This window comes from Ceratotherium simum, chromosome 21 (assembly GCF_057802395.1).
Source record: "Ceratotherium simum simum isolate JZ-2026a chromosome 21, ASM5780239v1, whole genome shotgun sequence".
Classification (NCBI taxonomy): Eukaryota; Metazoa; Chordata; class Mammalia; order Perissodactyla; family Rhinocerotidae; genus Ceratotherium; species Ceratotherium simum.
Genome location: NC_141920.1, coordinates 17402735 through 17427140, shown reverse-complemented (window position 1 = coordinate 17427140; position 24406 = coordinate 17402735). Strand labels below are relative to the sequence as shown.

The following is a 24406-nucleotide window of genomic DNA, read 5'->3' as shown; positions in this document are numbered from 1 at the left end:
GGCACCTGGGAGGACAGGAGGCCAAACCTATGACCAGATAAATAAGGTGCTAGTGGTGGTAACTGTCATGGGAGGTCTGGATGCACCCCGGTGGGTCCTGAGAGAGCTGGCTGAGCTGCGCAGGGGAGCCGGCTCCTCCGTGGTGCTGCAGGTGGAGCTGTTCGCAGTGTGAGCAGGAGCTCAGGTTTGGGCTGATGAGCAGAGAGGGCAGCAGGCAGGCAGAGTTACACAACAGTCAGTGGGGCTGGTAAGGGGGTCTGAGAGGCTCTGAGGATGACTGCGAGGTGCAGAGGAGTCAGGGTGAAAGGCTGAAGCTAAGGGGAGAGAGGGGAGGACAGTCTGGGGTGAGCAGGGGAGGGCCTGTGGGAAGAGGGCAGCGGGGTGCTGCATCCACGTGGCTTGAATTAGCACCCAGTGAACAGGAAAGAGTTCTGGACTATGGGCAGAGGCAGGGTCCTGTGGCATAGTGGCCACATGGCCCAAGGCCAGCCAAGGCTGGTAAGGTGGGTGGGGGCAAGGTTTGTCAGAGCCACCAGAGGTAGGTGAAGTCCAAGTGGATGAGCACCAGGCCTGGCCAAGGAGGAGGCCAAGCAGAACAGCGTCACTCATCAGATCGTAGAGCAGCTTTGAGGCTGGAGGTCAGGAGCCGGGGATTCCGAGAACAGATCAGGAAGCAGAGTGACAGGCAATGAGGGAGCTGGCAGGTGGACCATGGATCACGTTCTAGGTACCCGGGTAGGCACGGGGCCGGTATGCAGGTAGCGAAGCAGACCAGGCTGCAGGAGTAAGAGAGAGGAATGGAGCTTGAGGCAGTGGCAGCGGCTAGAGGGGTGGGCTGCAGACTGGGCAGGGTGATTCTGATTCTCAAACAGAATCACCCTAGCTCTGCGAGAGTTGGTCAGGTCCCAAAATGTCGTAGGAAAAGGAGGGCAAACAGAATGGGCTTCTGATATCGGGGCTGAGCTTGCTTGGATATTGGGGGCCATTTTGATGCAAGGTATCTGAAGAATGGTGTTTTCAAGGGTCCTGCAGGATCTCTAAGAGAACAGCTTTGTAGGGCCCAGGGTGATGCGGCCTCAGAGAGATGGGGGTAGAGTCATTCCAAACAGCCGGCCTAAGAGTCTGTAAAGTGAGGAATCCCCTTTACTAGGAGTGAGCACCGAATGAAGAGTCAGATCTAGATCACGCTCTTGGCTCTGCAAGGCTATCAGAAGGGGGCTATGGTCCTCCTGAGTGGCTTGGGTTTGAGCAAGCTTCGTGGACTAGGTTAGTGCTTAGCATCGGCCTGCCAGCCTCTGCCTCTGCTTTCTAGCACTAACTACCGATGTCATGCACCAGTCCCTCTTCATGTCAGCCCTGTCGGCCCACCCTGACCGTTCACTCTCAGTGTGCTGGGAGCAGCACTGCAAGCTCCTGCCAGGAGTGGCGGGCATCTCGGCCTCAGCAGTCGCCAAGTGGACCATTGATGAGGTGAGGAGCAAGGGCCCCTCCCTCTTCCTCCTCCCCTACTCTGCCCTCTCATCACACCCTGACACAAAGGCTCAGGAAAGGCCCTCACCAGGCAGAGCCCTATGCTTCTCCTGACATTGATGCTGCTCCTGACACTACCTCCTGCTCATCCCTCTGGTCCATAGTCCCTCCTAGCTGCCCAGCAGGGCTGACTAGAGACTGTCTGATAGGCCCATCCTGGTGGATAGAGAGAGGGACATGCTGCTAGTCCAGCTGGAAATCCAGCAGGAGAGACAGGCTTCAGCTCTGGACCTCGAGAGCAAGGGACCTCGCCTTGCACACCCAACAGCACAGAGACACAGGATCCTCTTAGGCTGATAAGAAAAAGCAACCCTGTCACAGCCCAGAAGGCACCGTGGCCCTGTAGGCCCACCTCTCTCCTACACTTCCAAGTCCCTGTCCCCTTGGCAACATGTCTTTTTTGGTTTCCAAGGTCTTCGGCTTCGTTCAGACCTTGACAGGTTGTGAGGACCAAGCACGACTCTTCAAGGATGAGGTAAGGTGCAAGTGCAGAGTGGGACAAAAGGGTCACCATCACTGAGATGGCAGGAAGCAGGTGCCCTCACCAGCACTGCCCCCAGCTAGGGAGGGCCCTCTGTCGTCCCACCTGGATGAGGCCAGTCATGGTGATCCATGTCTCTGGGAAAAATCTGGTATGGACCGAGGCCCCACTTGCGAACCCTGTGTTCAGACCGTCCTCAGGAAGGAAAAAGCATTGTGCAGACAGGATTCCATTCACCCCTCTGCTCTCTGCCCAAACTTTCATTTTCCAAACTTAGCTTCACCAGCAACAGTCAATAAATTTAAAGCATATTTTGAATGGCACAGGTATTGCCATTTACTGCAAGGATCCTAACATACACTTAGAATCAAGACCACAAAGCTTACCAAAGATAAGAAGCAGGAGTTGTAGACAAAAGAACTCTCACTTTGCAGACAGTTTGGTTTTAAATCCCAGTTCTGCCAAACTGAGCTCTGTGCTCTCTCTGAGTCTGCATCTTCTTATCTGTAAAATGGAGAGAAAGTGAGTATAATGATGACTACGTTGCAGGGCCATTGTGAGCAGTAGAAATGATGAATGGATCACTGTTCCAGAATGTCTAGCATACTTATATCACTAGCATATATACTATTATGTAGCAATACTATAGAGTAATATATAAATCGTATCACTATCCCAGAAGGCCTAATACAATGAGGGCTCAATCAGTGGTAGTTCTGACTTTTAATGTGTAGTAGTCCTTAAATAAAGAACTTTATCGTGACTCTCCTGATATGTAGAATTTAAGACTGAAAGGGACCTTTGAGTTTGTTTAGGTCTTCCTTCCAAAGAATATGCACATCTCCCTTCACCCAGAAAAGGCTAGTCTTGGCTCCCTATAGATGCTCTCGCCCAGGTCAGATGCCTGTAAGAAAGAAGTCTGCTCCTCTTTCCCTGGAAGAATCTCTTTATCCAGGCCCAACACAGTCAGTTTCTCCATCGGATCCTTGTGTGGTGGAGCTGTCAAACTCCTCCCCGTTCTGGGTGCTTGCCTTCTGGGTTGGTCAAAGATTACTATAATGTGTGTGTTCAGAGCTGCACCCCGTGGTTCAGATGCCCTCTGACCAACACAGAACACACTGGGCTGCTCCCCTAGATGTTTTTTGGTTTTGCTTTTAAAAAGACTACTTTTTTGGAGTAGTTTTAGGTTCACAGCAAAACTGAGAGGAAGGTACAGAGATTTCCCATATATCCCCCTGCCCCAACACATGCACAGCCTCCCCCATTATCAAGATCTCTCGCCAGAGTGGTGCATTTGTTACAATTGATGAACGGACACCTAGATGTTTTTTAATGAAGATAAAATTTACATGGAGTGAAATGCACACGTCTTAAAAGTACAATTCCACAAGTTTTGTGAAATGTATACACCCTGAACCCGATACTTCAATCAAGATATAAAACATTTCCATCATACCAGAAAGTTCTTTCTTGGCCCTTTTTGTCAGTGCCCACCCTCATAGGCAATCACTGTTCTGATTTCTAGCACCAAAGATTAGTTTTATCCGTTCTTGAACTTCATATACATGGAATCATACAGCACATACTCTTCTTTGTCTATCTCTTTTCACTCAGTGTAATGCTTTTGAGGTTCATCCTTGTTGTGTACACCAGTAGTTTGTTCGTTTTTATTGCTGAGTAGTGCTCCATTTTATGAGTATCCCACAGTTTTCCTGTTAATGGACATTTGGGTTGTTTTCTCTTCCCCTAAATTTGAACCCTATATTTTTATTAGCAAAACTTTGGTTTGCACTAGCTTTATTATAGCCACATCACACCAGTTTGGGGTTCATGAAAGTCCCCAAGTGCCTTTTATGTCAATTTTCCATTATAGTCTAACCAAGTTTTCCAGTGTGTTTCTTGTACCACTGGGTTTTTTTTTATCAACCTAATGTAAAACTTTGCATTTATCCCTATTAAATGTTATCGTATTGGTTCCGTAGTCTCATTGTTTTAAATCTTGATTCTATCATCTCTGATATTAATAAGCCTTTCCAGCCTCATACAACTTGTACATTTGATAACTAAGCTTTCTGTGTCCTCAACCAAGTCTTCACCACACGTGTTTAATGAGACAGAGCAGAACCATGTGGCACCCATTAGAGATCTTCCTTTAGGTGACATCAGGTCATAAATCAGCACTGTTTGAGTGCAGTTGTTCAGCCAGCTGCAGAGCTACCCAAGAGCTTGATGCTCTGGCATTCTCCACTTGTTGGGAGAAGGGCTCTCTCTCCCAGGAACGTCTGCTGCGTATCTCGGTTCAGCATTGTCTGTGATACAAAAAAGAATGACCAAGAAGTGGGAAGGTGTGCTTGTGGGTCACCAGCATCAAATAGAGACTCAGAGTCGAGCAGGACCTTTGTGGGGGCTGAGGATTGCCTTCTCCAGCATCTGGTCCACGTCATTAGTTTCTCCAGTGAGGACCGTGCTCCAGGGAGTGGGCTTTTTCTGGCTGAACTGATGCATTGAAGGCATTCAGGCATGTCGGTCAAGATTCTCTCCAGCTGGGATGCAGACCAGTCATTAGAGCAATGCTTCATGAGTAAGAAATTAGAGCAAAGTGGGTAGATGGTCTTATGGGTAGTCTGTCCAGTCTGGTAGTCAGCATTGATGGTCCTAAGGAAAGTCTGCCCAGTCCTCTCTTAGTCACCTTTATTGTAGCTCTTGTGTATTTGTTTAATTTATTCAGCAAATAATTGATGTCGACTGTGTGCCTGGCCCAGTGTAAGGTGATGAGGATACAGAAGTCCCTGCTCTCAAGGCTCCCCGGGTAGGGGACACAGAATTGTAAATGCTGCTTCTGGCAGAGTGTGGTAAGGGCTCCGAGAGAGGTGTGTGCCAGGTGTCATGGAAGGACAGAGAGGGCCTGCCAAGCTCTGCTAATAGTGCAGCTGGATAAACAGTGGCGACTTCCTTCTCCCTGAATGTCCCTTTTTCTTGGGTTCCTTGTGGGCGATGTCTTTCTGTTGTGATAGCATAGAAGTCTCCTCAATCAAGTTTTGACAGTACTGATTAGGTTTTAGCCTGGCCTGTGTTAAACATTCCACACATGGCTCTCTAAGGATCTGTTCGGGTTACCTCCACTTGACAAATTCTCCGGTCCTATCCACAGCACTGTGGGCTATTGCTTAGGGTGGATTATTGCATTTGGTTCATTTTATGCATTTTTCTGTTGATGTCCTCTACCTTCAAGGTCAGAACATGACCTTTTTCCTAATATTATGTCTCGAAACTCCCCATACACACCAGCATACATACATCTTGTATGTTCTGAAATGATCTCATTGTCCCCTTACTTAGTCCCAAATTGCTAGACCACAAACTCCAGTCTTTGCTTTGAAGAACCTAGAATCTGGTCCTTGGCGATTACCTGGTGAGAAAGGTCCAGGTGATGCACAGGAACCATACCAATGGGTTTTCTGAATAATAATAAATGAGCTCTCATAAAAATCCATGCTGCATATTTAACTATGTCTAGGATTCCTTTTCTTCATATTCTGAATTTTAAGATGTCAAGGCCACTTAGGGGTAGTGGCCCCAGCTCTTCCTGGTCCAGGCTCTGTGATTCAGTGGAACCACTGAGAGGGAACCCCAGAGCCTAACCAGCACAGGGTGTCTGGAATTGGGTGTTTCTGCACAGACACATCTGCTGAGATCAGCAGAGAGGGCTCCATAGGTCTAAGGGTGTTGCCTCCTGGGATGGCCATGTGGCTGATGGGTCCCCCGCACAACTCTTAGTATCTGGGGCACTTCTCCCATCGAGGAGGCACTGGAGAGACAGTGGAATGGCAGACTCTGGGAACTGCTCTGCCTTTGATCTCCTTGTCTTAGGTGCCATCTGCATGGATAGGATGGGGGACGTGCACTTACTCGCCTGACCCCAGACATTAGACCTGGGAGGCCCATTTGCACTTGACAGGTCACCTTAGGGTGTTTGAAAGGAAGCATAACACAGATAATCTCATCAGGAACTTTTAGCTATTAGGCTTTTCTTTTCTTTCTTTATTTTTAGAAGATGTTTAGCCATCAGAAGTGCCAGTTTTCAGAGCTTCTTTGGTTAGTGAATAGTGAAGGACCAGGAAACTTTTCTCATAGCTGCTGGGAGGACAGCTGTATGGGGTTCATTGCCCCGACCCAGTTTAACCTCTAAGGTCGCCAGCCTCTCTGAGATGCATCCTGCCTGTTGCCACATCTCAGAGACCCTTTTATTCACCCTTTCATTGTTCACTGAGCACCCACTAAATATCAGATAAGCAGCCATCTGGCGCTCCTGGAAGACAAGTGAGCAGACCCATACAGTTCAGTGGAGTTTGTTGAACTGTGTGAGCTCCAGGCAGAGTGGCAGGAGCGGGCATCTCTGAACATTGGGAGAAGCACTGGGGTTCAGCCGGCCGACAGAGAGAAGGGCTACCAGGCAGGGGTGATACAGGGAGCAGAGGTCCGAGGCAGAAAACACCCAGTGATTTGGGAAGGATCCATAGTTCAGTCTGTGGAGCTGGATGTGAGGAGGCTCATGGGCAGGGCCACGCTTGGGGGGCATCACCCCCGGAGCTGCATGAATCATATGCATGAGAGCCCCTCTCCATGGCTCACAGTGGTTAAGAGCACACGCTCTGGAGTCACGGCTCCAGCACCTACAAACCAGGTGTATCTTGGGCAAATTCCTTAGCCCTTCTGCCTCAGTTTCCCCATCTATAAAATGGGGGTAACACTGGTACTGCTTCATAGGGGTGTTGTGAGGACTAAATGAGTTAATATACAAAAAGTGTTTAAGAACAGAGCCGGGTATGTAAGAAACACCATAGAAGTGTTTTATTTGCCATGATTCTTAAGGATTGGGCCTAGGAGGGATGGTGCCTCCTCAAAAAAGGAGTCCCAGAGGAAGGGCTTCTTCAGGCTAAATGGTGGGACAAGGTCCGGTCCACATGGTTCTCCTGCCCAGGGGCTCCCCAGCCCAGCCAGAGCCCACCCTCTGAGAGACAATGCCCTGTTTGCTCAACACCCCCCACTCCCGTCCCTAGCCTCACATAGCCCTCTCCCGAGCTCTCTTCATCTCATTCCCTCCTCCACAACTGGCTTCTTCCCTCCCTGTCCCTACCCAGGTACCTATCCCCTGGAGTTAGCAATTATCGACAGTTTCCATATTTGTGTCACCTGTTTTTATTTATTTATTTTATTTATTTATTTTTTGTGTGTGAGGAAGATCAGCCCTGAGCTAACATCCATGCCAATCCTCCTCTTTTTGCTGAGGAAGACCGGCCCTGGGCTAACATCTGTGCCCATCTTCCTCCACTTTATATGGGATGCTGCCACAGCATGGCCTGACAAGCGGTGCCTTGATGCGTGCCCAGATCCAAACCCGGGCTGCCAGCAGCAGAGTGCACGCACTTAACCACTACGTCACTGGGCCACCCGACACCTGTTTTTAGATGAAGTAATTTTAAGTAAATAATGGATATCATGGCATTTCACCCCTGAGTACTTTAGCATGCATCTCGAAAAACTAAAGTCTTTCTCTGCATAACCACCACATTGTTATCCCACCTAGCAAATTGACAGTAATGCCTTCATATCACCTGATACCCTGGCTGTATTCAGATTTCCCTGGTTGTGCCCAGAATATCCTTTGCAGTTGGTGTTCTTGAGCCAGGATCCAAACAAGGTCCACATGATTGGTTTGGGTTGTTATGTCTCTTAAATAACTCTTATTCTAGAATAGTCTCTTCTCTTTTTTTTTCTTTCTTCTTTTTCATGACATTGAAAAAAGTCTTGCAGAATGTGCCCTTCTGGATTCATCTCATTGCTTCCTTGTGGTGTCACTTAACTTGTTCCACTATCCCCTGTATTTCCTCTAAACTGGAAGTTAGATCCAGGAGCTTGGTTAGATTCAGATCAAATCTCTCTCTTCCTCTCTCCTCCTCTTTGCTCTCTCTCTCTCCCCCTCCCCACCCCCTTTCTCGCTCACTCTCTCAAGGGTAGCTCACAGGTAACACCACGTACCTCATACGGCATCACGTTGGAATACCCACAGTGTCTCCTTGTTTACTGTTAGCAGCACTAAGCTTGACCAGTGGGTTCCTGTGGGGGCAGCAACAGCAGGTTTTTTGAAGCCAGTGTCAGTGAGGACTCAGAAGATGTTATACAAATACACACTGAAATCCAGACTGGTCAGCAGAAAGAGAGAAAGGGAAAGAGAAAGAATGTGTGTGTGGCCATGGGGGAGCCAGTGGATGTCTTTCTTTCCTTCTCTGTCCGCATTGCTGTCTTCCTTTTTTCCTTTCTCCCTCCCTACTCCTTTCTCCTTTGCCTTCCTTCTCCCTCTCCCTCCTCCTTCCCTCCCCCCATATCCTTTTCTCCAATTTTCTTTCTCCCCTCCCCACTCCCATGCACATCCTCCCACCCTTCACCCCCTCCCCATGACCCTCTCCACCTTCTCCTCTTTCCGCCTCCCCTGACCCCTCAGATGATTGACGGCGAGGCCTTCCTTTTGCTGACACAGGCAGACATTGTGAAGATCATGAGCGTCAAGCTGGGTCCAGCCTTGAAGATCTATAATGCCATTCTCATGTTCAAAAACGCCGATGACACCTTAAAGTGACTGGCTCCAGCTCAGCTGGGCCTCCCTCTGCAGCTGATGCTTCCTTCCCGACTCGAGTTCCTCACGTCCCACCTGCACCCCCACCACCGTCTCTATCTTACCAGGGCTGGTCCTTCTCTCCGGGGCTGCTTCCTACAAGGTACATGGGAGCAGAGGAGCCCTGGGGGAGATGGAGTCCTTGCTGCCCAGTCCTGGGCTCACCTGCCACCAGGCACAGCGGTGAGGTGTGACTGGGCTGGGGGAGCATTGCTGATGGAATAGCTTGGAGACGCCCTGCCTCTGGAAGCCCCACATCTCCAGCTGACTTGTTCTATCACCCTTCGGGTCTTTTTCTTAGCAGTTGAGAACAGTCTGGTAGAACGGGAGTCCTCCGATCTGAGGCCCTTTTCTCTTCAGCATCTCTCTCTGCTTTTCTTTCCTTATCTCCTTTCCTCCTACCAAGAAGTAACCCTGCCCCAAACATGTTTACTCAGAAAGATACCTCCCTCCTTTTCTGATTTTGCTGCCCTCATTCTGCTGCCTGGTTTCCTGGGCAGTGTCCCCAGCCTTGGCCCAGCCAGACCCCACTGGCTCTTCCCCCTTAGACGGGTGAGCCTCAGAAACATGTTTTCATAGGATCCATTGGGAGTCTCTGGCTGCCTTGCTCCCTTTTGCTCAGAATTGGGAGATTCTGAGCTGAGATGCCTTCTTAAACATGCCCAGTTCTGGACCACTTGGCATTTGTGTCCCACGCCAAGTCCTGTTTCCAGCACAGTGGGTGTTTAGAGCCTGCTTTACCTCTGCGGCCGAGGTTAAGGTTCCACAGCTGTTCCCCATACTCCCTTCCTGTGTCGACGTCGGGAGGAAGCCGCCTGCCAGCTAGGTAGCCGAGGCCAGCCCAAAGGTATGTCAGACGATCTGGGGTCTTTGGCCAGAGCAGCAGCTCCAGCAGGCATGGTGGCTCCCAAAGCTGGGCATAGCATCCTTTTCTGCAGGCGTGGATCTCAGCCAAGATATTGCCCATGGGGTGAGGGCTCCATGCCTGCCAAGCCTCCTGCCGTGGGCATGTAGCACTCTGTCTAGCACACACACCCCATGACATCACATTCTGCCTGTCCCTTAAATGTCTTGCTCTTGAGGAGTCTTATAAAGACCACTTGAGTTGGGAAAGTGAATTCTTCTGTGTCCTTTAAGCCTTTCTTACCACTCTCCATCTGTCTTGCACTGCCAACTGGGAGCCTGCTAGGGCTCTGGGACTTCGACTTTTCTGTCTAAGTGGGCACCCAGCCTCCACTGAGCCACTGCCAAACCTGCCTCCCAGCCTTGAGGGGTGGGGACAGAGGCCCCACTGGAGGTGAGGGGCAACTGCCAAGCTCTGGTGGCCCCGGGTGCTGAGATGGGCCTGCAGGGTGTGGAGCCAGGGGGGCCTTCCCAAGACCCCTTCTCTCAGTCGCGTGTGTGTGTGTGTGTGTGTGTGTGTGTGTGTGTGTGTGTAGGGCGCTCTCAGAAGTGTTTGACAGGGTGCAGATGTGAGGCTTGGTGCTGGGAAAATGTCAAGGGCTATTATTAAAATATGAAGCTTTATCTTTCCTGTAGAGGCGGGAAACCCAAAGCTCTGTTGATTCCTGCCCCAGCCCAGTCGGGGACCCTCTCTCACGTGGGCCCAGACAGCTTTGCCAGGACAGCCATTCGTCCCCCCAGCTGAGCTCCCGCAGGGCTTCAGATGTCCTTTCCCTTTCAGCCTGTAGTTGGCAGCTCTGAGCACAGCCTTCCTGAGAGGAAGCTGAGCGGGCCCTGCCCCTGGCTGAGGGTTGGGGTTACAGAGGTTGCATTGGTGCCCCCTTGGCCAAGAGGAAGGAGGAGCAAGCCTGAGCCTCTCTAGCTTGTTTGCATGGGTGGTGGCAAAACGCACCAGCTCCTTGGCCTTGTCTGCTCCTCTCTGAAACTGAGGCGAGATGCTCGCTGGCTTTCTGGTGTGAGGAGAAGGCAGCAAGTATGCACAGCTGTGCTGTGGCATCTCACCACTTCTAAGGAGCAGGGCTGGGAGAGCTTCGCGATGTGGATCTGCCAGCCACGCTCCTAATGCTTGCCTACGGGAAAGACAGGGTGGACTAAGCGTCTTGGAGAAAAGGGCCCCCAGCCTCCGAACTTTGAGGCCTCAGCACTTTCTGCACCAATGTAAAACTTTCTGGAAAGAGACCAAATCATAAAAAAAGAAAAAACTCTGCCTTTTGTCTACCCCACTGCCCCTTCACCCCCATCCTGTCCCCAAATGGGATCATTGACCCTTGACCTGGGAGCGCAATGAGGGGAAGGAGTTGGCGCCGGTGCCCAGTGCCCTGTGCCCTCTGCCCTGCTCTCCAGCAGCAGACACCACTTACACTTTGGCCCCCAGCAGCCTCGCCCAGCCCTTGCCCAGCCCTGGCCTAGGGCAGTGGGGACGTTTCTATTTAATTCTTGAAGCAGAGAGAGTGATCCCAGAGTTTGAAAATGAAGCCTGTTTGCACTTTCATTCACATGCACTTTGGTGGTGTTACATTTTTTGTACTTGCCTCGTGTGTGTGTGTATGTGTGTGTGTGTGTGCGTGTGCACACATGCGTTCTTTAATAGAATTCTCTGGTTTAAGATAAAGTGACTCGTGACTCTTGAAGGAGAAAAAGTTACAAACAAAATGTGCTGTGTTTGTCAATGTATTAAAACAACATAAATAAACTTGAACAACTGGATAATATGCGGAGTTCGTTTCTATTTTCATGATAAAACATCCAGAAAACACAAGATAAATACCAATAGTGCTGTTTACTGAAGAGAATAAAGTGTTCTCTTTGCTGTTAGGGGTCCTAAAGAATCTGATTTTTATTCTATTTTAAAGGTAAGAAACAAAGAACAAAGATAAATGGATATGCTTATCTACATTGAGAGATATAAACAACGGGAACCCCCAGAGAACAGTGTACAAAGGGCCTGATGCATGATAGTTTCTAAGTGGTCAAGGCGAGGAAATTCAAGGAAGCCTCCAGTTTTTAAAATAACATCAAACTTTCAGGTGGGGAATGTCAAGCTGAACGGTTCGAGTTTGTTGTGGTTCCCAGAGGCTATGTGAGCAGACGGGGAAGTGGCTAAAATGCCACATCCAGTCACGTCAACCCCTTTCTTGTCAATATCCTTAATTCCCTTGCCCCGCTGCTCTTCCAGACTGCTTGGCTAGAAGAGTACCAACCATAGAGCTGCCCAAGAGCCCGTCATCTCCACGTCTTGACCAGGAGCTTACCTGACCTAGCAGATGGGTGCTGTGGTTGACTGATGGCCTCTGGCTTCACTGTGAACCCTCAGCGCTGCCCAGGAGGCAGCCGAGCTTTTTGGGGGGTTAGCTGTGACTTCTCTTATCATGCTCCTCAAACCTCCTACCCCATTACCCTCCTGTTGTCTCAACAGATGTCCTCACCATCTACGTCACAGAGAAAATGGAAGTCATCAGAAGGGATGCCCCCCACCTTCCTGCCACCTTATCTGCCAGTCTCCTCCCACCCACATCCATCCTTCCTCCTTCCTGCCTATCACAGTGGAAGAGTTGATCTTTCCACTTGTCGAAAGCTAATCCTCTACCAGCCGTGCTGTTATAAAGAGAAAAGAAAGATTAAGAGACAAGAAAGGACTTTGGAAATTTAAAATGTGGTTGCAGAGACAAAATAATGCAACTCAAGTGTTGAAAGATAAAGATGAGGATATTGCCAAGAAAGTAAACTAAAAGACAAAGAGGTGAAGAATGGGAATGAATGAGGAAATTAGAGGCCTTGCTGGAGGTCCAATGTACAACTAATAAGAATGCCAATAAGAGAGAACAGAAAAAAACTATATAAAATAAAAACAAGGGCCGGCCCGGTAGCGCAGCGGTTAAGTTCGTGCGTTCTGCTTTGGTGGGCCAGGGTTCACTGGTTCAGATCCTGGGCGTGGGCCTACTCACCACTCATCAAGCCATGCTGAGGTGACGTCCCATATAGAAGAGCTACAGCGCTACAACTATGATACACAACTGTGTACTGGGGCTTTGGGGAGGAAAAAGAAAAAGAGGAAGATTGGCAACAGATGTTAGCACAGGGCCAATCTTCATAAATACATACATACATACATACATAAAAATAAAAACAAAAAGGAAATTTTGGGGCTGACCTGGGGGCATAGTGGTTAAGTTCAGCATGCTCCACTTCGGTGGCCTGGGTTCACGGATTCAGATCCCGGGCACGGACCTGCATCACTCATCAAGCCATGCTGTGGAGGTGTCCCACATACAAAATAGAGGAAGGTTGGCATAGATGTTAGCTCAGGGCCACTCTTCATCACCAAAGAAAAAAGGAAATTTCATGTAGGTGAGAGACAATAGTCTACAAATTGAAAAGTCACACTGAATGCCCAGTGCAATGAATGCAAAAGGAATGTCACCAAGCTACGTTATTTTGAGATGTCAGAATATTGAGAACAGAGAGAAGATCTAAAAAGCTTCCAGAGTGAATAAAAGAGGTCTCATCCAAATGAACATGAGTCACTATAGTGTTGAACTTCTCAATAGCAATGCTGGAAGCAAGAGAGTGGAGCAATGTCTTCACAATTCCAAAGGAAATTTATTTCCACCCTAGAATTCTGTACTCAGCCAAGCTGTCAAACAAATGTGAAGGCAGAACGTTTTTAAACATACAAAGTTTCAAACTTTTACCTCCTGTGCACCTTTCCCCAGGAAGCCACAGGAGGATGTGCTCCATCAAAATGAAAAAGTAAATCAAAAAAGAGGAAGATCCCAGGAATGCAAGGGTAGTTCAACACAAGAAAATCAATCTATGTAATACACCACATTACTAGAACACGGGGGAAAAAACATATGATCCTCTTAATTGATGCAGAAAAGGCATTTGATAAAATCCAACACCCTTTCACAGTAAAAACAGAAAACTAGGAATAGAAGGGAACTTCCTCAACATGATAAAGAGCACCTACAAAAAAAAAAAAAAAAAAAAAAAAACAGCTAGCATCATACTCAATGTCAAAAGACTGAAAGATTTCTCCCTAAGATGAAGAACAAGACAAGGAAGCCCCCTTTTACCACTGCTATTCAGTATTGTACTGGAAGTTCCAGCCAGAGCAATTAGATAAGAAAAAGAAATGAAAGGCACCCAAATTGGACAGGAAGATGTAAAACTATCTCTCTTCATAGATGACATGATCTTATATACAGTCGACCCTCCATATCTGTGAGTTCTGCATCTGTGGATTCAACCAACTGGGAATCAAAAGGCCTACAATGGTTGCATCTGTACTGAACATGTATAGACCTTTTTTTCTTACCATTTATCCCTAAATGATACAGTGTAACAACTATTTACATAGTATTTACACTGTATTAAGTAACATAAGTAATCTAGAGATGACTTAAATATATGGGAGGATGTGCATAGGTTATGTGCAAATACTACCCCATTTTGTATAAGAGACTTCAGCATCTGTGGATTTTGGTACCCCGGGGGGGTCCTGGAGCCAAAACCTGGCAGATACGAAGGGACGACTGTATGAAAAATCCACAAGAAAGCTGGTAGAGCTAATAAAGTTGCAGGATGTAAGATCAGCACACAAAAATCACTTGTGTTTCTATACACCTGCAACAAACAATCCGAAAAGGAAATTAATAAAACAATCCCATTTATAATAGCATCTGAAAGAATAAAATACCTAGGAGTAAACGTAAACAAGGAGGTGAAAGACTTATATGCTGAGAACTACAAAACATTGCTGAAAGAATTAAAGACCTAAATAAACGGAAAGACATCTGTGTTCATGGGTAGGAAGACTTAATAGTGTTAAGATGTCAATACTATCCAAAGCGATCTACAGATTCAGTGCAAACCCTACCAAAAGTCCAGTGGCTTTTTTTCCAGGAATGGAATAGCTGATTCACATATTCATATGGAATTGCAAGGGGCCCCAAAAAGCCAAAGCAATCTTGAAAAAGAACGAAGTTGGAGGACTCAGACTTCCTGATTTCAAAACTTAATACAAAGATAACGTAATCAAAATAGTGTGATACTGGCATAAGGACAGACGTAAAGACTGATTGAATAGAATTGAGAATCTGGAAATAAACCCATACATCTATGCCCAGTTGATTTTTGATAAGAGTGTCAAGTCCGTTTGACTGAAGAGAACAATCTCTTCAACAAATGGTGCTGGGACAACTGGATTTCCATGTGTGAAAGAAATGAAGTGGGATGCCTACCTTACCTCGTATACAAAAATGAACTCAAAATGGATCGATTACCTAAATATAAGAGCTAAAACCATAAAACCCTTAGAAGAAAACACAGAAGTAAATCTTTATGACCTTGGAATTGGCAATGGATTCTAGGTGTGACACCAAAAGCACAAGCAACAAAAGAAAAAGTAGATAAGTTGAACTTCAAAATGAAAAACTTTTGTGCATCAAAGGACATTACCAAGAAAGTGAAAAGATAACCTACAGAATGGGGGGAAATATTTTCAAATTGTGTGTCTGACAAGGGTTTAATATCCAGAAAATATAAAGAACTCCTAAAACTAAACAACAAAAAGACAACCCAAGAGAGAAATGGGCAGAAGACTTGACTAGACTTTTCTCCAGTGAAGATATGCAGATGGCTAACAAACACATGAAAAGATATTCAACATCATTAGTCATTAGAGAAATGCAAATGAACCACAGTGGGATACCACTTCACACCCACTAGGATGGCTATAATCAAAAAAAAAAAAAAAAAAGGAAAATAATCATTGTTGGCAAGGATGTGGAGAAATTGCTGGTTGGAATGTAAAATGATGTAGCCACTCTGGAAAACAGTTTGGCTGTTTGACATAAAAGGACAAATATTGTATGATTCCACTTACATGAAATATCTAGAATAGGCAAATTCACAGAAACAGAAAGTAGATTAGAGGTTACCAGGGGTTGGGGTGAAGGGGGAATGAAGAGTTATTGCTTAATGGCTACAGAGTTTCTCTTTGGGATGGTGAAAAAGTTTTGGAAATAGATGGTGATGGTTGCACAACATTGTGAATGTACTTAATGCCACTGAATTGTCTACTTAAAAATGGTTAAAACGGCAACTTTTATGTTGTATAGATTTAACCACAACTTAAAAATTTTTTTTAAAAGAAGAGGAAAACATAGGATCCAGGAAACAGAATGTTCAGTGAGGAGAGAGACAAAGGGAATTTCCAGTGATGGGAAAGGAAGGGCCGGGTTGACAATTGAGCACCTGTCCAGGTGAGACAGAAGGATGAAAGGCTACAGGAATGATGAAAAAAACAAACACAAACCAAAACCGATATGTATTATTGTATGAAGAGGATACTTTCAGTTCTTATCAGAGAGTTTGAGAGAATTATATGTGTGTGTGTATATATATTCAATATTTCAAACCATCAAATGAGGCTATTATGAATTAAGTTTAGGAAAAGCAGAAGTGTGTGTTTGAATGGCCGAGATCTGAATATTCATGTTCCATAGGAGGAAGGAAGCCACTTCATCGTTTTTAAAACTGAAAGATGAAGGAATAGCAGTATAATCATGCTATTTAGACACATGGAGGTAAATACCAAAGGAAGCAGCTACAAAAGGTGAGGAATAGGACAAGGAACTGATAATTATCCACCTCATAGTCCTATTTGATTTTTAAAATTTTGTACATTTATCACTTTCTAAAAATCTTTTTTTTCCAAAAGAAAACTGGGGGTGCATCTCTGACCTATGTGTGAACTCTGCTCCCAGCCCACGTGGGTAACAGATTTTTCTGTACTGACCCTATCCCCATTATTCCCTCTACTAATGGATGCATCGGCAGGTGTGAGAAGGTGTGTGCAGGTGGGGGTAATGGTGGGAGTGGGGGCGCAGCAGACAAAGCACAGAAAAGTGGGTGGAGGAAGGTCAGGGTGGAGGGAATATGCATGGCGGTGGGTTCCCATTGGCTCAGTCTCTTGCTTCCCCTCCTCATCCGTGAGAACCTATCTTTGACCTTAATACCCAAACAACGGAATCCAGCCAGCTGAGAGGGAAGAGACAGGGAGGGTGGGAGGGAAAAGAAGAAGGCAGCAGAAGATGGGGGTGGAGATTCATATCTGCAGGGGCCTCACGGCAGGAGTGGCCTTGGCTATTTTCTGCAGCATCGCTGAGGGGAAAGGGCACACTCAAGCACTGCTGACAGCCGTGGCAGCTGGGACAGCTTTTCACAGTAATTTGGTGGCTAGGCCACAATTAACCCAGCACTCCCACTTGTAGGAGTTGATCAGACGGAAAGACTAGCACAAGGCCACAGGATATTAATACACAGATGTTCTCTGCAGCCTTGTTAGAATTTTTGTGAAATTGCTCTGTAGCAGCCTAAATATCCATCAGCAAAGGGACAGCGAGGAGGGACCAGGGCTAGGGAAATTAATCCCACATGATACAATGTGAGGCAGATGTTTTAAAAAACCTCTTTCCGCCGTCTTGGAGGCTACGGAGGCCTTCTGGAGACAGGATTTCTAAAACGACAAGTATGTCTGGAAGGCTGTGATCCAAGGCCATTGTTGCTGGCTAAAAGTGAGGTCTCCGGAACCAGAGGGAGCACATAGGCCTGCTTAAAATTGAAGGTGTTTATGCTCGAGATGAAACTGAATTCTATCTAGGCAAGAGATGCGCTTACGTGTACAAAGCAAAGAACAGCACAGTGACTCCTGGTGGCAAACCTAACAAAACCAGAGTAATCTGGGGAAAGGTAACTCGTGCTCGTGGAAACAGTGGCATGCTTCGTGCCAAATCCCAAAGCAACTTTCCTGCCAAGGCCATTGGACACAGAATCCGTGTGATGCTGCACCCTTCAAGGCTTTAACCTTATTGAAAAGTAAATAAGTAAAAGTGTGGATTTGTGAAAGAAAAAAAAATGTTGAACCTCTATATGTTGACATGGAAAGGTGTGTATGAGAAAAAAAATGAGTTGCTGAACAATATGTATAGCACAGCCCACTTTTCTGGGAAAAAAAGTGTATAAAATGCGTAGCTTAGGGCTTACACAAGAGTCTGGAAGGATAGCCACCATTTAGTTAACAGCAGTTACCTCTGGAAAAGAGATTGAAGATGGGTTGGAGGAGAAGCTTTCACCTTTTATTCCACATTCTTCTGTATGTTGGAATTCTTTGATGCAGTTTATGCAATACCATTATGCGGAGTTTTTTAAAAGCGGCTTTGGGAGTGCAGGGGAGGAGGAGCTGGGCGGAGCAGAAGCAGCTGCCGCTCTGGGAAGGGGCGGGACCCACGGCTCTGCCCTGATTTGCTCTGCTCTTGGGCCAGCTGCCACCACTCTTTGGGCAGGGGCCAGACACATGCTGATGTGTGTTTTGGTGGAGGGGGGGCGTGGGGCGTGCAGGGCTCCTCCAGAGCACGGTAGAGCAGCCAGTTTTTAAAGCACTAGAATGACGCGGAGCTGGTTGACATTCTAATGAAAAGGCAATAGAGGAAGCAGTGTGGCAATCAGACTCTGGGTTGTTGTCTACAGAGGAGGAGTCACCTGTCCAATAGGCCAGGCCCTGCCCCTGCCCTGAGTTAGAACCCTCGGTCCAGGTAACTTCAGGTCAACCAGGAGAAAGCCTTCCTTCCATGAGAGCTGGGGAGAGCTGAGCCCTGGTTCCTGAGCCTAAAGTCTCCGAAGGGCAGAGGGGGACATGGGTCTCAGCTTAGCCTTGGTTCTCCTCCCAGGATGGTGCCGGGGCAGTGCCAGAGCAGGTGAGCTCTGGGCAGCAGGCTTTGGCTCAACACAGGAGAGTGCCAGTGGTGTCAGGCAATGAGGCTGGCTCAGGAGGGAACGAGCTGCCCCTCCCTGGAGGTGTCCATGAAAAGCCTAATCACAGAGGCTGGTGGTCTCCATCGGGGAAGGAGTAGAGGAGACAGTTACATGAGACAAGCCCTTTCCATGGTCAGTTCTCCAGGCCCTAAGAGAAAGGGAAAGTGATTCAGCTGATGGAATCAGGGAAGGCTATGTGGGAGAGTCAGCATTTGAGGTGGACCTGGGAGGTGGGAGGGAAGGGGGTTGAAAGGGACTTCAGAGACCCTCCCTGTGGGGTAGGACACACACCATCATCACCAATTCACACGAGGCTCAGGGAGCTGACGTCACTTGCCCAAGGTCACACAACTTAAGTTGTACAGTAGCTTTTAAAAGGTCAGAGGGTCCCCAGGGCAGGGTCCATGGAGGAGCCAGTGGGTGCAGCCAGCATCGTGACTTAGGTCCAGTGGTTAATTAGTAACTGGAAGGCCCTGCAGCCAGCTCCCAGCCAGCTCCCAGCCAGCAGGGCTGGGAGGTTGAGCTGGTTTAGGAGCCCGAATGAGTGGGTGATAGGTCTCTCCTGACTGGGAAGGTTGTTCCTGCAAGTCGGGATTGGGTTTCAGGTCAGAGGGACCATGCGGAGAGACAGGAGGGCAGAGCTGTGCTCGGGGCTGCTCCCCAGGACCTGAGCTGGGACCCAGAGTTTTCAGGTGAGAGGCTCTACTGTGAGCAGGACACCTGCCTGCAGGCATGTTAGTCTGCCCAATTGATTGACTAGTTACCTAGCTAACTTCCTTCCTAACTACCTATTTACTTCCTTTCCTTCCTAACACCCTCCTTCCTAATTCCCTTCCTTCCTTTTTTCTTCCTAACTCTTCTCTCCCTCCCTTCCTTCTTTCCTAATTTCCTTTCTTCCTAACTTCTTTCTCCTTTTCCTCCCTCCTTTCCTTCCTTCCCTCTCAAGAAACTCTCTGCCTTCTCAGCTGCCTAATTTTCTTCCTTCCTAAATAACCAATTTATATCCTCACTTCCTTCCCACTAATTTCATTCCTTCCTTTTCTAAATTCCTAACTTCTTCCTGAAATTTCAGGCGAGAGGCTTTGGAGTCAGGCTGCCTGGGTTAAATCCCAGTTATATCGTTTACTAGCTGTGTGTCTTGATCAAGTCACTTCACCTCTCCATACCTCAGTTTCCTCCTCCTTAAAACAGGGATGATAATAGTTCCTAACCCATGGCATCGTGGGAACAAAATAAGACGAAGCTGGCCCTTGGTGTGCACTGTCATTGGGATGTCATTGGTGTGCACTGGGCAGGCAGGCGTGTAAAGGAATAAACAACAGTAGAGTCAAGACAGTGCAACAACAGAAGCAGGTGCAGAGAAGGGGGCGAGAGTTCATGGGATCAGGAAGTGGTCTGGCAAGGCTTCCAGGGAAGGCAAGTGAGGACAGATGAAAAGGGTTAGCCAAGCAGACAAGACTGGTCAGGAGAGAGTTCCAAGGAGAGGGAACTGTATGACCCCCACCCCCACCCCATTCAGCAGGTCCAGGGAAATGTGAGCAGGTCCATATGGTGATGGGGCAGAGGGATGCAAGTCTAGGCTAGGGCAAGTTAGGGGGAGGAACAGGCTTGAGGGCTCATGGAGGGGCTTGGACCACCCCTTTGGAGTTCAAAGGGGTCTCTATAGGCCTGAAGAGTCAGGAGAAAATATTGATGCTCCTAGAAAATGTCTGGCTAGAAAATCAGAAGACAGTGGTGGAGGAGAGAAAGAAGCCTTAGAAGCAGAGAGCTGCTCAGGTGTAGGGGTCACAGTCAAGGTGATGGAGGAAGGTGATGTCAAAAGGCATGTCAAAGTTCCTACCAGGACTTAGTACCTAAGTATTAAGTGAATAGCAACATCTTGAGAAATTCCACACAACGGTACAAAGATAAAAACCTAACCCACTGTCGCCTTGGGTCGTGGCCCTCCAGCTTTTTTTTGTGGCTATACACAAATGTACATGTGCACACATGTCTTTTTTCCTTTACAAAGATGGTATCCCTGGTATACCTACCATTTTGAAACCTGCTTTTTTGCTTGACATTGTATCACATATGTGTTCCCATTTCGATTTACATAGGTTTTTGTTGTTGGGTAATTTTTAGTTTTACATCTGTACTATAATTTGTCTTATCAATTCATTCCTTGATTCATCAGTCAAATATGTAGTGAACACGAACTCTATTCCTGGCCCTGTTCTAGGTGCTGGGCATTTGACAGCAAACGAGGAAAGTCTTTGTCCTCATGGAGCTGATGTTCTAACTTGAGACAGAAAATAAAGAGTTGCATGAAAAGGTGTCAGAGAATGATAAGTGTTATGAAGTAAAATATAAAGTAGAAAAAGTGGATAGGGAATGAGCAGGACTGGTTTTGTAGACTGACCAATCATCCTGGTTTGCCCAGGACTATACTGGTTTTAGCACTGAAAGTCTCACATCCCGGAGAACCCCTGACAAACCAGGACCATCAGTCACCAGTAATCAGAAAAGGCTCAAAACTTTGAGCAGAGACCTCTCTGACGTTAGTGGAAGCCAGCCATGCACATGTCTGGGGAAAAGCGTTCTAGGTGGAGGGAAAAGTAAGTGCAAAGGGCAGGAGGTAGAGGGCACTCTGTGTTTGACGGACAGTGAGAGAGCCGGGAAGGCTGGCGTGTGGGAGGAGAGAGGCTCCCTCCCTGGCGAGGGAGACGGAGACAGGAGCCAGGTCGTGTGGAATCTCCTAGACCATAGTAAAGACTTTGGATTTTGATCCTAGGTGTGATGGGAAGCCACTGGAGTTTTTGAGCAACACAGTCACATGATCTGACTTACATTTTAAAAGAGTCACTCTGGCTTTTGGTGGAGAAAGTTTGTAGTTGGGTAAAGACAGAAATAGAGAGACAATAGGGAAGCTATCGCAATAAGCCGTGCAAGAGATGATGGTGGCTCAGGCGGCGTGGTTGCAGCAGTGGTGGTGACCCCCGTGGGTTCTGGATATAATGTGAAGGTAGAGTCTAATGAGATTTTATGGTGGGATTTCGTGGAGCAAGTTTTCTAGAATGAATTCCAAGTTGCGGGCTTGAACTTTTGAAAGGGTGGTAGTGCTGTTACTGAGATAGAAGGCTGAGGGAGGAGCAGGCTGGGGCAGAGTGGAAGCAATGTGAGTCAACACTTTCATTTTGGGCATGTTAAGAGTGAGGTGCCTCTTGGGGCCGGCCCGGTGGTGCAAGCGGTTAAGTGTGCGCGCTCCGCTGCGGCGGCCCGGGGTTTGCCACCGGTTTGGATCCCGGGCACGTACCGTCGCACCGCTTGTCAGGCCATGCTGTGGTGGCATCCCAAATAAAGTGGAGGAAGATGGGCATGGATGTTAGCCCAGAGCCAGTCTTCCTCAGCAAAAAGAGGAGGATTGGCAGATGTTAGTTCAGGGCTGATCTTCCTCACAAAAAAAAAGAGTGAGGTGCCTCCAGACATCTAACTAGTGAAGTGTCGAGGAAGCATTTAGATGGATAAATCCAGAGTTCAGGAGAGAATCAGAGCTAGAGAGACGATTGGAGATTGTGGAGTATAGTTGGTACTTAAAGCCATGAAACTGGTTGAGATCAGAGCTGGCCATGTGGCGTAGTGGTTAAGTTTGCGTGCTCCGTTTCAGCGGCCCGGGGTTTGTGGGTTCGGATCCCAGGCACGGACCTACACACCACTGGTTAAGCCATGCTGTGGCGGCGTCCCACATATGAAAAATAGAGGAAGATGGGCACAGATGTTAGCTCAGGGCCAATCTTCCTTAAGGAAAAGGGGAAGATTGGCAATGGGTATTAGCTCAGGGCCAATGTTCCTCACCAAAAAAAGAAATGGTTGAGATCAGTTAGGGAACAAGTGTAGATAGATGTCCAAGAGCTGAGCCCTGAGGCAGTCCAGTGTTTAAGGGTAAAAAGAGGAGGGGACTCCAGCAGAAGAGACGGAGAAAGAGCAGTCAGTGAGTGGAAGGAAAGCCTGCTCCTGAAGCCAAGTGGGTCAAATCCTCAGAGAAGCCGAGTGAGATGAGGACGCAGAATTCATCACTGGTCTGGCACATGGAGGTCACCAGTCCACTGTTTTGGTGGCATGTTGGGATGAAGGTCTCTTTGGAATGGGTTCTAGAGAGAAAAGGAGCAGTGGAGACTGAGTCCAGACAACTTTTTCAAGGAGTTTAATTGAAAAAGGGAACAGAGAAATGGGACAACATCTGGAGAGTAATGTAAGGTCTAGAGAGGGAGATGTTACAGCCAGCAGGTGTTCTGAAGTGCCCTGTGGTGGGACATTTGGGTTATTATTATTATTATCACCATTATTTTCCTGTTTTAAGCAGTGCTGCTGAATGAAGGGCCCATCAGGGACTGTTATTGAAAAGAAGTGTCTTTGTTCTGGATATATGTTTTGTCAACATGACATCCTTCCCATCTGTGTACTGGTTCAACATATCTGTTTGTTGCAAGATGGAAGGCTCTGATATGGTTCACTTGGCTTTTCCTTGGCTGACACTCCCAGGTCTACTGCACTTCAGAGCCTACAGAGAACCCCCGAGGCCACTGGGCTCAGGTCCCTGCCTGACCAACCCCCTTGTCCCCAGCCCCATGGATCCCTCCACTGTGGTGAATTGCCAAGGTCTGGGTGTGGCACATGGTAGCCACACAGTAAGTTCCAGAAGGGCAGGGGCTGTGTCGGACCCTGTAAACTCCTTCATTCCTCAGAACACCCCTCACAAGCTTCAGGGGAGAGAAAGGGACCCTGTGAGTACCTAAGTATCACACCAGGCAGCAAGGCCTTCATGAGACAGGATGCGGGCCAGGACCCTGTTTCCTGTCTCTTACACAGCCGGAGAGCTGTGAGACAACCAGCCCTGCCCCGGAGACAGCGGCCAGAGCCCTGGAGGGGTCAGCAGGGAAAGGCCCAAAGGACCAAGCAGTCAAAGACCAAGGCCAGCTGGACTGAGCCAGACACCAGGGCTCTGAAACACCTGCAGGTTCTCAGGGGGCAAAGTGCTCTCAGCTGCCATGGTTGGTCTCTGGAACCTCATCTTCAGCCCCAGATGGTCTACACCTGGCTTGGTTAGGCCCTGCGGAGCGTGTCTTCTTACAGAGAGGCCCCCTACACACACACACACACACACACACACACACACACACACACAGAAATTTACTGATATGCACCAATACGAACACAGACTCACCACTTATCTATACACATGTGGTTACATTGTCACACACGTATTAATAGACACCCATACTCATCTGCAGACTCACTTATATACATACACACAACACATTAACAGATAGAAAGATATACACTGACATGTCAACACACTACACCGAGGCTCACTGAAGCACATCTGTACACACACAGTAAGAACAGTCACAGGTGCACAGACCCACTGATAAAATCACACAAACGTGGTCACACTGAGGCACACTAATAAGCAGAGCACATGTGGTCATCTACACAGACTCACACTGACAAACACCTTGATCCACAGGACACACTGACACACAAGACAGGCACCCTGAAGCACACCAATGGACGAAACACCTGCACACGCACGCCACACACACACCCTGACCCACACACTCATACCCTTTCTAACAAGCCCCAAGCATCTCCAGGGCTCTCCTGCAGCTGTTGCCCACCCCTTTCCACCCCCCACCCAAGGGGAGGCGACATCCCCAAGGGAACAGAGGTCTCTGGTGCCTCTTAAGCTCTGCTGGATCCCATGTGACATCAACAGCCCCCTTGCTGCTGCCGGGAGTTCTGAGCTGGGTGCTGGGGCCGGGCCGGCGCCAGGCACAGACACTTGGGCCCTTGTTGGGAGAACAGAGAGAGGCTCTCTTGTCCGCTGCCCGTCCTCGGCTCCAACTGCTGGCTCTGTCGGCGGCCTATCCTCGGCTGGGCAGGTACGTGGGGCCGGGGAGGCC

The 24406-nt window shown here is 48.0% G+C and overlaps 1 protein-coding gene and 1 pseudogene across 2 annotated transcripts in view; both read left to right on the top strand.

The window, feature by feature from the left end:
- Positions 1 to 11349, top strand: part of L3MBTL1 (L3MBTL histone methyl-lysine binding protein 1) — a 35522-nt gene extending 24173 nt beyond the window's left edge. Inside the window, exons 19-21 of one of the 2 annotated variants that reach the window (XM_087445248.1) lie at positions 1313 to 1470; positions 1943 to 2005; positions 8550 to 11349. In XM_087445248.1, the coding sequence (XP_087301374.1) occupies positions 1313 to 1470; positions 1943 to 2005; positions 8550 to 8648 (320 nt within the window). In that variant the 3' untranslated portion in view covers positions 8649 to 11349. The remainder of the gene's footprint in view (positions 1 to 1312; positions 1471 to 1942; positions 2006 to 8549) is intronic. The other variant, XM_087445247.1, reaches the window with a different exon arrangement.
- Positions 11350 to 17183: 5834 nt separating this feature from the next.
- Positions 17184 to 17516, top strand: LOC101396284 (large ribosomal subunit protein eL33 pseudogene; annotated as a pseudogene).
- Positions 17517 to 24406: the final 6890 nt, after the last annotated feature.